The 13,436-nt window shown below is 52.6% G+C and overlaps 1 protein-coding gene across 4 annotated transcripts in view; it reads left to right on the top strand.

The window, feature by feature from the left end:
- The window catches only part of PRKN (parkin RBR E3 ubiquitin protein ligase), a 1,086,879-nt gene that overhangs the window by 1,056,311 nt on the left and 17,132 nt on the right, over nt 1–13,436 (top strand). For all 4 annotated transcript variants that reach the window (XM_037520693.2, XM_054697961.1, XM_054697960.1 and 1 more), the window contains one exon: nt 10,667–10,750. In XM_037520693.2, coding sequence (XP_037376590.2) covers nt 10,667–10,750 — 84 coding nt within the window. The remainder of the gene's footprint in view (nt 1–10,666; nt 10,751–13,436) is intronic.

Genomic DNA, 13,436 nt, shown 5'->3' with positions numbered 1-13,436 from the left:
TAATGTCACTTAAGGGAGGGTGGCGGCGCAGACATCAGAAAGGGGTTTCTGTCGGCAGCAGCTGCAATCAACAGCCAAGCCCGTGATTAATGGCCTGGACACTATCTGTCCTCGGGACAGGACTTGACAGAGCGAACAAGCAGGTAAGCCAGGCGCCGGCGACACCGGGGAACTCCGGATAACCCGGGTCAGGGCTGATGTTCTGCTCTCTTGAAACAAGCAACTCACGGTGTGTGGCAGGAAAACCCACCCACACCCCCTGTAGCAGTCACACCTCATTTTCTGTAATTTGACTGGTTTTCTGCGTCCTGAAGCTCTTCCCTCATCACAGCACAAAGGGAATGTTCCAAAGGCTGGAAGCAAAGCATTTCCTTTATTAGGAAAAATATCTGAATTTCTTTCCTTAACACTCTTCTTGTTCTTATCTTCTCTCCGCCCCCCTACCTCGCCCCACTTCCTGCACCTGCGCAAGGTGTTCTTGTTCTCTTTCTTCCACGCTGCCTGTCCAACGTGGCGCCTCCAGCCAGGTAAGCGCTGAGCCTGGGGCTGGGGCCGTCCGGCTGCTCTGAGGCAAGTGCGAGCCTCACCAACATGCAAAAGACTTAAGAAGAAAAAAAAAATTCTCAAAAAATTCAATGTCATGATTGACAACCAACCTCTCTCCCAAGGAAAATAAGTTAACGATTTCTGTAAGTTCTGAGCCCTCCGGAAAGACTTGCTCTGTGCATGGAAAAGCTGTGGATTTACATGAATGGCTTCAAAAATAAGAAGATGAACTAATAGGCACGGCTCACTTTGCTTTGGTCAGTTTATCTATATTGCAATTTTTTTTTTTTACTAATTAAGTACCGTTGTTTTACATCCTTGATGTTTTGACAGCAGAGGATGTCTCCCCGCAGGTGCGGTCGCCGTAGCGCTCCTTCCGCCTCAGCATCCATCGCGCTCCCCTCCCCTCCCAGCTTGCAAAGGCTGCTGGTAGAGTTTGTCCGACCTTTTGTTTTATTTCTTTTTTTAAAGATTTCTTTATTTATTTATACAAGCACTGGGTACAGTCAGAAGTGCGGGAGAGTGAGAGGATTCACCAGAGCCAGAGCGGGGAGCAGAACAGGCAGAAGGACCGAAGTACACTGCTGAGGGGAGCAGTGGGCGGCAGGAGAGGTCTGCGCGCCATGTGGGACCCTCGCCGGTGGCCGGGAATCGAACCGGTGCTGCAGAGGCTGCAGGCAGCTTCACAGTCCAGCGCTCAATCGCTGCACCACCAGGAGAGGCCCTGTCTGACCTTTTGTTCGGCTTCTCTATAGTCCACAAATAAGAGGCAGCACCCAGTGTTTATCTTTGTCCTTACGGCATCATCGCCTCCAGCTCCGTCCCTGCTGCTGCCAATAACATGAGTTTATCCTTGATCTCTGGGTAGTATTCCATGGTGTATCCTTTTTATATTGTCTACATATTGAAAATACGATTGGATTAAGTAAAATATTCAAATATATTTCACCTGTCTCTTTTACTTTTTTAATGTGGCTACTAGCACGTCAGAAATTACCCTTATTTGGGGACCTCCCTCATGGCGCAGGGGTTAAAGACAGTGCTATCAAGCCATCGCCAGCCCCTGCAATATGAATTCCATCCCCAGCCGGCCAGGGAGGTGACCCACATGGTGCAGCAGACCTCTCCTATCTCGCCCGCAGTGTATTTCAGCACACCTGCCTATTCTTTTTTTAAGATTTATTTTTATTTATTTATGCATACAAGAACTGGGGTGTAGGCCAGAGGTGCGTGGTGAGAGGGTTCACCAGAGACAGAGCGGGGAGCAGAACAAGCAGATCCATGAAATTCACTGCTGAGGGAAGCAGCAGGGAGATAAGAGAGGTCTGCTGCGCCATGTGGGTCACCTTCCTAGCCAGGGATCAAATTCAGGCCTCACTGGCTGCAGATAGCTTCATAGTGCTTCATCTTAACCCTTTGCACCACCAGGGAGAACCTAAGTTGACTTGAATGTGAAGTGACTACAGCCTATCCAAACAGAAATATGCAAAGGCAGAAGCAACTTGGGAGAGAGATCAGGAAAGGGGAGATATTTTGAGAAGTTATTAGCAGAGAGCTGGTAGATGAGGCTGGAGGAGGAGAGGCTGGAATGGGGAAGGCAGAAAAGCCGCTTCCCCCCAACCCCCTCACCTCTCTGACTTCTGAGATTCACATCTTGCAGACAATCCAGGACATGTGTCTATTACACGGTAGTGATCTCTAGTGCTTCTGTTTTCCATAACTGTCGCCTCTCCTACTGACTTGTGAGCTCCTGGGAGCAGCCACCCCAAATGTGGCAAACAGACCAAGAAGACAGAAAGACACTTATTATGTCCTGAGCCCTGGGTTTTAGGAAAACAAATAACACATGTGTCCTCGCCATTTAAAAGAAGAGATAAGCACGAATAGTTTCACACAGAGGGACAAACATTTAACAGAAGTATATCTTAGAAAGAGATAATGTTTAAGAGATAGAATGCTGATTTTTTTAAGTGATGGGCAGAATCGGGGCAGGGGGTGGGGGGCAGAATCAATACGCTCCCAGGGCCTCAATGAAACGGCTCGATGCTATATAATTGTGATTGATTGATTGATTGATCATTGACGAGCTACGAATCGCCTGAAGGAAATCATCTCTAAGACGTGCTAGCAGGGAGTGTCAACTCTGTGGATGGCCGCTTTCCAAAGCTGCCCTGCCCAGCATTGCCTGGGGGTCGGGCCCAGGTGTTCAGGGAAGCATTTGGTCCCCGCTGCTATGCTCGAGAGCAGACGGATGCCCACGGGCACATGGGACAAATTGAACTCCAACTGCCATATGGCTTGGATTTCACATCTTGACTGGCACAGTGTAATCATTTCCGCAGAGTCTAGTGCCTTGCTACAGATTGTAAATGATAAGGTCACAAGGATTAGAGACCAGTTAAAAATTATAGAAGGCATATGCTGTGCATTTTGCTAATGAATGGCCTTATTCAAACATGTTCACTAATTAATGGCAATATTTGAGCGGGCCCACTAATGAATGGCAATATTTGAAAGGAGTTGAATTTGATGCTCTGTGACCAGTGCTCCTTTTCTGGAAGGAGCCAAATGCTCCATAAGGTCTGGGAAATGCTGATGTTAAAGCAAAATTGAGCCGGCCTTGCAAGATGTTAAAGGCAGTTTTCAGTCAAAGACAGAAATGTACCCGCCAGGAAGGTTGTTTGGACGAGCGGGGCTGGCGCGGGCATTAGGCGCAAATACTTACAAGAGTCCCAGCTTGCGGCCAAATCCTACTTTAGCCTTTGGAAACAAGGGAAGTCATGACGGGAAGAGCTGGAGAGTGCAGAGGACAGGCAGGCACGTCCTCCCAGGAAGCCTCCGTTCCAATGGTTTCAGCAGAGGCAGTGAGGCCAGAAGTGGGGCTCAGGGAGAGGGTGGTGGACCTGCCAGGGGCGCTGGGCGTCCATTCTGCTCAGATCCAGGCCCGGGACCCGGGGGAAGGCCGATCCTTGTCTCCTCTTGCCTTCTCTCTAACCTGCACCTCCAGGGTGGGGGCTGTCCTATTAAAGCCACCGAGCCGAAACTCTCGTAAAGTCCTTTCCCAGCCATTAGGCGGATTCAAACTCGGGAGGCCACTCCCTGTGCCTTGTCCCGGAACAGGGCGAGAGGAGCGGATATGTGGGGGCCATCACAGCCCACCCCAACCCCGGTTCAGTCGCGTGGACTCAAGAGCCCTTAGAGTTTTCCTGCGGCCAGGAGCTCTGGTGGGTGGACGTGTGGAGAAGGTCGCGGCAATAGGGCTGTCTTAAGGGATGTGCCTTTCCTGCCACTGCACAGAGGCCGCCCCGGGGACACTGGGTGCCAGGTCGGCCTCCTCACGTCCCGCTGCCCATGAGACAGCACATCCTCCACGAAGCAGGTCCCCAAAGCAACCAAAATTTAAGCACCCGTGCCCTCCGGCCCGGCTACCTCACTTCTAGAATGTGTGCCTCAGAGTTCCTTCCACCCACGTGTGCAAACTGAGGGAGGTGCCCCTGAAGCTTGTTTGTAATGACAGGATTTTTTTTTAAGATTTATTTATTTATGCATGCAAGAGCTGGGGTGCAGGCCAGAGGTGTGGGGGTGAGAGGATTCACCAGAGACAGAGTGGGGAGCAGAACAGGCAGATCTTCTGAAATCCCACTGCTGAGGGGAGCAGTGGGGAGACAGGAGAGGTCTGCTGCGCCCTGTGGGTCACCTCCCTGGCTGGGGATTGAACTCGTGCTGCAGCAGCTGCAGACAGCTTCATAGGCTGCGTCTTCACCCCTGCGCCCCCGGGAGGCCCTGTGATGACAGGGTCTTTGCAAAGGGCCCGACGCCCCCGCAGGGGCCAGGTGAGGAGGTCTTGAGTCCCGCGACGGAGGCGCCCGCCCTGCGGTGCTTGACTAGGATGCGCGCTTGAAGGGCTGCCCTGCTCCTTCTCTCCATGCTGAGCTCTGGAGCCTGTTGTCTGTCGCTGCTCTGTGAGCGACACCCGGCGGGCGTCAGAGGAGTTTTGCCTCGCCCGGCCTGCCACGCGCCGCTGCTGCCCCCTGCCGGCCTCGCGCAGCCCTGCCCGGGCTGTCCCCCGCGGACTGTCGCTGTCCCCCGACAGAGCCCGGAGCTGGGGGGACACATGGCGCCCTGGTTGAAGTGCTCTTCCGAGAGGTGCCAGCGGGTCATGCCGGAAAGCAGGCGCCGAGTCGGGGCGTTCAGAGCGCGCCCGCCCTGCAGGGTGGCGCCTCCCTGAGGGACAGGCCTGTCACCCCCGCGCTCAGCTTGGGGCGCAGCAGCCGCAGGAATGTTCCCGCTGCCTCGGACGCCGCTCGTGCGTGTCCTTGTCATGCCTCCAGAGAGAACATACACGGCCGGCTCTTTGGGGGAGTCAGACTCACGTTTATCAATCAAATGACTCCCCGCTGACTTGACACTGGACTGTGTGCTCGTGGGGTGCCCGAGGCAGCCGGGGTGGGGGGGGCTGGCAGCTCCACGCAGGACTGTCACGTGACGGTGGGTTACCATGAACAGCGTACAATGCCAAGGTGCTTCATCAACCTCATCTTTATTTTTGTGAAGAAGATCTGGGGTGCAGGCCAGAGGTGCAAGGGTGAGAGGATTCACCAGAGACAGAGTGGGGAGCAGAACAGGCAGACTGACTGAAATACACTGCTGAGGGGAGCAGCGGGTGAGACAGGAGAGGTCTGCTGCACCACGTGGGTAGCTCCCTGGCCAGGATCAAACTCAGGCCTTTGCAGAGATAGCCTGAGACTAACCTCTAGACCACCAGGGAGGACCCCCCCACCTCCTTTCTAAAAGAATTTCATTGCCTCTAAAGCATCCTAACTCTACACGAGCACGCACATTGCACTTACTCTCTGCCGGAAACTAGGTGTGAGCTCGTTATTTCTTCCATACAGATGCAAAAATCTCAAGCCAAGAGATGGAGGCCCCCAGAGATAATAAGGGACAGAGAAGGGCTTCGGACACAGATGTCCTGACTTCAAAGGCTTTGCTTGGAAACACTGACTTCCATCTGATTTCTAAACATATAAATATCTACCGTGTGCTGTCATGTGTTACAACATGCTGTCCATGTATGTGCTGTCCCGACCCAAGACCTTATTCATCCTGAAAGTTAATACTCAACAAGGTAAAAACATGATTTGAATGATAAATAAGTTTGGCTACTCTTTATTAGAAAAAAAATTGTCTTGTTACGCTTATGCTTTATTAAATAGCTTTTTTTAATTGTGTGTCTCATCTCAGGCGCCTAGGATGAAATAATACTACAGTTAAGTGAGAATTTAAGTTAAGTGTGAACCTCACAGGCAGCTGATCAAAGAGCAAAGTGTCTCGGGCTGACACTTAACTGTGTTCACAGTTTAGTCAAGGGACCGGGTCAGGCTGCGGCCAAGGAACTCGCCCCGCGTTGGATACCCAGAGCGACCGTGCGCAGGATGAACACGCCAGAAAGAGGCTTAGTTACGATTTTTTTTAAACATGGAAAACTCAAATCACTGTTGTTATATCAGTCCCTGTGCAAAATGCCAGGGAATAAACTGGCCTGATACAATTTTTTTCTATAGGACCTGAGCTGTATCAGCCAGAGGCCCTCCAGGGCTGGGCCAGTGGGAGGTCGGGTGGATCAGACAGACACATGGACAGACAGACAGACGGCTCAAGAGGCAGACTGCAAGCAACCGGGCTGTGTGTCTGAGGCAGGTCCTGAATCCAGAGGGGCCCCGAGGAAGGGCTGGCGGGAGCTTGCAGGCACGGCTTGAAGCCACTGTCTACGCACGGCCCCAGAGAGTCTCTGTCTTCTCAGAGCAGCCTCAGCCCTTAAAACCTCTCACCTGACTCACTCAGGCCCACCCAGATCATCTCAGACTCTGGAAGCAAACTGCCCGCAGGCCCTGCACCGACAAGACGCCTCCGCAGAAACCTGCATGCGTGTTTGACGGAGTCCAGGCTGGAGCCGAGCTCAGCCAACCCTTAAACTCACATCCCGGGAGGAAGACGGCGTGGCCCACGCGCCACTCCCAGCCAGCCTGGCAGCGCAAGAGAAGCGATACAGCCAGGATGTTGCTTTCATGACATCGCCAAGATTTTTTTTAATGACTTTTTTTAAAATAATCTTTGGGAGCGGGGGCACTTGTCAGGTCAATGCCAGGCGAAGACCATCCCAGGGAAAGACCCGTGTGGTGCAGGACAGGGCTCCCCAGGTCAGCATCGCTGTGGGTGACCCCGGACACCACGTGGGCGAGCCCATCCCTGGTAACCTGCAGTGCCCACCTGCTCCGTGACGCCAGCTCCACGCACCCGAGAGGAGATGGGCGAGGCCTCCCTGGTGGCACAGGGTGAAGTCTCAGCACTATGAAGCTGTCCGCAGCCACTGCAGCCTGAGTTCGATCTCCATCCAGGGAGCTACCCACAGGGCGCAGCAGACCCCTCCTGTCTCCCCGCTGCTCCCCTCAGCAGTGTGTTTCACTCAGTCTGCCTGTTCTGTTCCCCACTGTCTCTGGTGAATCCTCTCACCCTTCAGGCCTACACCCCAGTTCTTGTATGCAAAAATAAATTAAGTAAATCTTAAAAAAAAGAGAGAGAGAGAGAGACAGGTGAGTTGGCAGAACAAACGTGGTGACTTCAGAGCTGTGTCTGCCTCCTCAAGCTCATTCCCTGACATGCCCAGACCCCAGCAGCGCTGGCCCAGAACTGTCCCTTCGCGGGGCCTGTGTCCTAAGTCCCAAGCCCGAACTTCCTCTGTTCACAGGCCCTTCGAGATGCAGTGTTTTGTGGTAGTTTTGGGCCAAAAGAAAGTACAAACAGTTCTCTTTATTTAATATTTGGGTCCAATCATAAGAATTAGTGTCTTACCAACTTAATGGTCACTTGAAGACATTGTTCACAGAAACTGAATGAAAAAATATTTTTTTACCTTAAGATCATTTCTCAGCTCATGGCAGCTGTTCCCACATCACAGTCACTTCCCCAAACCCAGCTTTGCAGAGTGTGCTGCAGAAGAGCTCCGTGCACACGGACGCGGTCAGCTCTCGAGTGAGTCACGTGGTGCCCGGCAGATGTTGGGTATCACCGCATTTTCCTCAAAAATGTAAAATGTCCCTGCTGCACCCCCATGTGTGGTGGTGGCACCCCAGGGTGCCTTGGTGCCCAGTTTTGGAACTAGAGGCCTAAACATTTGAGCAGGCACCAGGCTGACAGGGTGGATCTCAGGAAACGTAATTAAAAACCTGGCCCTTTCTGAGGTCAAACCAGACCTGCTAGATACGTCCCCATCGTGTGTGGGGTGGCGTCCAGGGGTCTCAACAGAGTCCCCGGCCCGTCCTCACTTCACACCAATGGATTCCTGGAGACAAAGCTCCAAGCAGAACCTCCTAGAACAAAAGCAGGCCCCCGACCATCGCTGCTGTGCAGCGTGTGGCTTATTCCTGGCCACGTGAACTCCTGCCCAGAAGATGGCACCACCCAGGTGTCCGTCTGGCTGGTCCCCCAGTGTCCAGGCGCTTTGCTGCCCGTGTGTCCCCCGCATGCTGAGCGAGGGCTGCGGCTTCATGCGCTCTCTCTCGTCTGTTATTTTTATAGGCCGTGTCTTACAGGACCGTGTGAAAAGGAATTTAATGTCTTTGTGTCAGGAAAGGCCTATTTATTCTGACAAACTGATCAACCTCCAGGGTGTTCTTCTGCCATGGAACTGATTTTATATCTCATCCACTGGCTAATAAGACGTGACGCGTGTTGCTGTCACGCCAGGAGCTTGGACGTGCTCCTGTGCAGCAGTGGGGGTCAGAGCCCCCCACCCCCGCACACTGTGGGCACCTCTCCGTGGCCCAGCCACACAACCCACATTTCCTCGACTTTGCACATAAGAGTGACAGGCCTGGGACAAATGGAAAGATGAGCAGATACATTAATTTAAAAAATATACTGGGCCTCCTGGGTAACCATGGGGTTAGTCTCAGTGCTGTTACCGAGGAGGCCTGAGTTCGATACCCGGCTAGGGAGCTACCCACATGGCGCAGCAGACCTCTCCTGTCTCCCCGCTGCTCCTCTCAGCAGTGGATTTCAGTAGATCCACCTGCTCTGTTCCCCACTCTGTCTCTGGTGAGTCCTCTCATCCCACCCCCACCTCTGGCCTGCACCCCAGTTCTTATACACAAAAATAAATAAATAAATAAATAAATAAAACTGGACTGGGGCGGAGGGAAGCGTGTCTGCATGGCGAGGACAGCATGGAGGGAAGACTCTGGCGTGCTGTCTTCCTGTGGCAGAGGAATGGTGGCGAAGGGGGAACAGAGCTGGTGGGGGTTTCTATATCCTGTTTGGTTCTGGTTTTGTTTAATCAGGTCAACCTTACCTCAAACAGAACAGTGCTAACTCCTGGCTTCTGCAGAACAGTGTTAATCTGAGAACACTGAAGCCCCTGGCACTGTCTTTGAGACCCGGGCAGTGGAGGATGGCACCATCAGTGACCCCTTACTGTGTAGAGAACACCCCCAAACAGTCATAAAAAAAAGAAACACCTGCAATGCTTTGGCCCCCAAGCCTGCACTTGGGCAGGCCCTGTGAGGACGGCTGTCCTACCCACCTGGACTCACCTGGGCAGCGCCCACAGGCACGGAAAGACCCGCCTGAAACACAGCTCACCTGACAGGTAGTGCTGTCGGCGGCTGCACACTTGGCCTGGCCTGTGGGCTGCGGGCCTCGCTTCCTCCTCTGGTGTGTGTCCCCGTGGCGGCTGGGTTTCCAGAGCCAGGTCCCAAGAGAGGAAGAGAGCTGGGGTGTCTTCTGGCTGGGCCCAGCACCCCTGCCCCACCCTAGCTTTTGGCCAGGTGGTCTGCACCTCCAGCCTGGAGGGGAGGGTGGGGCCCAGCCACCAGGGGAGGAGCCCCCGGGTCTGTGCCTGACACCAGGCCCACACCCGCACTTGTGGCGCTGTCCTCGCCACGACCACAGCTGCCCGGGACACGCCCGCTCTGAGCTCTTGCTCCCATGCGAGGGGGATGTCCCTGCAGGAACCTGTTTTCTAGAAAAGCAACTCCTCCTCCGGCTGTGAAATCAGTTAGCAGGATCCCAGGCTGCCACCTCCTGAAAGTCAGAGCATGCCAGGTGTGGGAGTGGCCACCCAGCGTGGACTCTCCCCCCTGCCTCCCACGGTGATGGCGGGAGATACCCCATTACTCTGGCTTTCAGCAGGAAAACTGAGGCACGGAGCCAAGGCGGCCCTCCCACGCTGTCTCAGCGGGCAGGCCGGTGGTCACTCCTGTCCTCTGAGCTGCCACAGGCACTCCAGGACAGGCCCGGGGAGGGACACATGCGCCTGGGGGTGGGGGCAATGCAGACAGTGGGGGCAGCTGCTCCGGTCAGCACCCACTTGTCTAGCATCTCCCCCGTTAGGTGATGGGCAGAGAGAAGCAGGTTCCAAGTCTCCTCCCTGCCATGGCGCGTGATGCTGGGCCCACGTGGGAAGACACGCTCACCGAGGCCACCAGGCCACGCCCCACAGCTGGGGCAGAGCAGCACTGCGGCGCGAGGCCCAGGTGTGGGCAGACCAAGGCCTCTCTGGCTGCAGACGGCCGTCCTCTTGAACGTCCCCACCTGGCCGCTGTCAGTGTGGGTGCTGTCACCCACGTGCTGACCACTTAAAGGACAGCAGTCATGTTGGGGTAGGGCCACCCCAGAGAACTCACTTTAAGGGCCTAACCTCCAGACGCAGCCCCATTCCGTGGTTCTAGGCGTGAAGTTTCAATGTAGAGAGGCACGAGTCCCTGCTTCTCCCCATTGCAGGTTTTCAACACAAGAACTACAGGCACGTGTAAGGCCTCTGTGCATGCACACGAGTGTCGGGCGTGACTCTCGCGCTCTCACACCAGCAGCCACAGCTGTGCACTTGCGGGACACCAGGCTCTGCGAGGAGGGAAACCGGACTCTCTGGTCTTTGAGACCCCGCCAGGGCGCCTGGGACACCCTGTAGTAAAGCGTGAACAACCCCAGCCAAATATAACTTTATTTCTCTTTGCAAAAAGTAATTTGGTGCAAAAAACAAGTCGAAGGACGGTGGTGGTGAGCTTGGAGAGGGAGAGCGAGCTGTGGCAAGCCCGGCCCTCACGCGTGTGTCTCTCCGCAGTTCGTCTTCTGCCGGGACTGCAAGGACGCCTTCCACGCCGGGGAGTGCAGCGCCGTGTCCTCAGCCTCGGGTGCCGAGAGCCAGGTAGGCGCCGCCTGAGCGGGGCTGGGCCTGTCTGGGGGAGACAGGGCTGTTCCTGGGGTCATCTGGAGTGGTGGTTTCTCTCTGAACAGAACAGGAACTGGACGTCCACGGCCACGCGATGGGACAGTGGCTTCCCTCCAGCCACCGCGCCCTCCTCTGGGAAAGCTGCGGCGCTCCCAGGGGCCTGCGGGTCGCCGGACATCCGTGCTGGTTTTCCCCACAGGTGTAAGGGCAGGGGCTAAGGAGCAGAGCAGAAGAGGCAGTAGAGGGGAGATGAAGCAAGTTACCTCCACCTAGAGAGGTCCACACTAACTCCACGTCTTTGTTTTCCAAAAGGGCCTTTGCTTAAATCTTTTATTAATGATTTATTTTTATTTATTTATGCATACAAGAACTGAGGTGCAGGCCAGAGGTGGGGGGGTGAGAGGATCCACCAGAGACAGAGTGGGGAGCAGAACAGGCAGATCCACTGAAACACACTGCTGAGGGGAGAAGCAGGGAGACAGGAGAGGTCTGCTGTGCCCTGTGGGTCGCTCCCTGGCCGGGGATCGATCTCAGGCTGTCGCAGTGACAGGCTGAGACTAACCCCTAGGCCACCAGAGAGTCCTTTGCTTAAAATCTTTGCAAAAACTATCTCTGTGAATGACATAAATAGAAGGAGATGATAATGCAAAGATGTTGTCTGTGTTTTGTTGGTGTTTTTTATTGGTTTTTTATAAGTAACACCAGGAACTATACTACATTGTGTTTCAGTCCTGGTTAGTTAAAGTCTGTGTATGCTGAGCCCTGCTCTCCCCAATGTGCAATATCAGGCTTAGGGAAATGCAAATATATTTTCTTTTATTTATTAATTATGATCAACCAAACCTTAGGGGAAAGGAGTAAAATCTGCAGCACACTTGATGAATTTGTTCATTATTTTTCTCCTGATAGAGATGTTAACAAGGGTTTAAACACCACAGCTGCCCAGATAAATTCTTTAGTCATTTTATTGACAGAAACCTTGTAAATAGACAGAGAAATTCCAGAACATTTTAATTTTACAGTGGAGAATTTTAACAATCTAAATGCTCTAAATTCAGAGCATAAAGAAGTGCATCCCTACAAGGGAGTTTGTGGATGTATTTATTCAATATTAGCATGACTAAGTAAACATGATAGCAGAAGCAGCAAATGCTCTTTCTGTTTATTTTATTTTAGCTCAGGGGAATTCAAATGCAGGCTTGCTGGGTACAATGTCAGAAATAATGATGGCCCTGAGACACTCCGCTCCCTGCCTCATTTCACTGTAACCCAAAGGGCGAAGCCTGGGCCTCAGAAGCGGGGTCAGTGTAGTAATTTACACCCACAATGCTCCTGTGATCACAAGCACACCCACAGCGCCCAGAAGTGAGTCCCTAACATCTCTTCACTTAAAAACAGTCGCAGTAAAGGGAAGAAAAGCTTCATTTAACCTAAAGCCATCCAGGTATTTGACCCGCCCATGATCCCCCCATTCTTCATTCAAGAGCATCCAGCCAACCTTGGTGTTAAAATTTGAGGTAGCCCCCCAATTGTTTTAAGTCATTAAAACCTTAATGTTCAACTCAGAAAAGCTGGAAAAAGTGAGACCTGGCCTTAAGCATCATTACCAGCATGACGGAGGCTGTCTGCAGAGACTGCCACTGACAGACATTAAATTGGGGTGGACAAAGGACAGCCCTTCTACACGCCCCATGTTAAAAACTCCACCGCACCCTGAACGGAAGATGCAGATGCCGCCTGGTGTCTGAATGTTGCAAATACAAATACCCTCATTAGCCCTCCTCACAGTCCCTTTCAATCTAACTCACCGGTGAGATTTTCCCTTCCACTGCCTGTGGCACCTCTCCACCCGTCTCCTCTTGAAAGCCGAGTGGTTTCTAGTCTTTCTTACTAGACTCTCACATTATCCAGCCAGGAGAGTCCATGTCTCCTGGGGCCCAATCAGACTTTTCTCATCAGTTAGGCTGCTCACCCTAAACTTAATGTATTTTTTGATTAATGCGATATTTTTTTTAAAAAAAGGCAAACTCAAAAATTGGTTTTAAATTGGTTTTAAAATATTGAACAAGCTTTAGGTTGAAACTGCTGGGAGTTTGGGAACTCAGAGACAGAAGATCAATCCATCAAGGGCTAATGAGAGTCCAGTTCCATTTGCTTTCCATTGTTCATGCCTGGTTGTTCTCTTCCCTGTTACTGTTTCCTTCCACGTATTCCCCCTGGAGGCTTTCTAATAAGTAAACACTTGCTCTTGCAAACCACATAAATTGATTCATTCTCCCTGTGATTCTGAGCGGTTGATGTTACTCTCCCTATTCAACAGGAAAGCAAACTGAGACTTCCAGATTTTTAATGGTGCTGTCTAAAGCCACAAACTTCTTTTTGTGGTTGTACATGATTAAAGCAGTTTGGGGCAGTGACTGTTGTCTCTAAGAAATCTACCATGTCTAAGGCAAGCGTGTCCACCCTGCCTGCCAGCCCCTACACGACCCTCAAGACCCGGATCATATATCACTCCTAAATGAAGGCATCTGTCCACCTCCTCTAAACTCTCAGACAACTGCACACACTCCTGTTAAACATTTATCACACTGAAATATTGTTGGCCTGTCCCTTCACTAAGATTCTGAGCTTTGTCAATACAAGGCTGGTGCCCATCTTGTCT

Source organism: Talpa occidentalis, unplaced genomic scaffold (assembly GCF_014898055.3).
Source record: "Talpa occidentalis isolate TD23 unplaced genomic scaffold, MPIMG_talOcc4v2.1 talOcc4.2, whole genome shotgun sequence".
NCBI classification, from domain to species: Eukaryota; Metazoa; Chordata; class Mammalia; order Eulipotyphla; family Talpidae; genus Talpa; species Talpa occidentalis.
The sequence above is the reverse complement of the archived record's forward strand: the minus strand, read 5'-3'. Positions and strand labels throughout refer to the sequence as shown.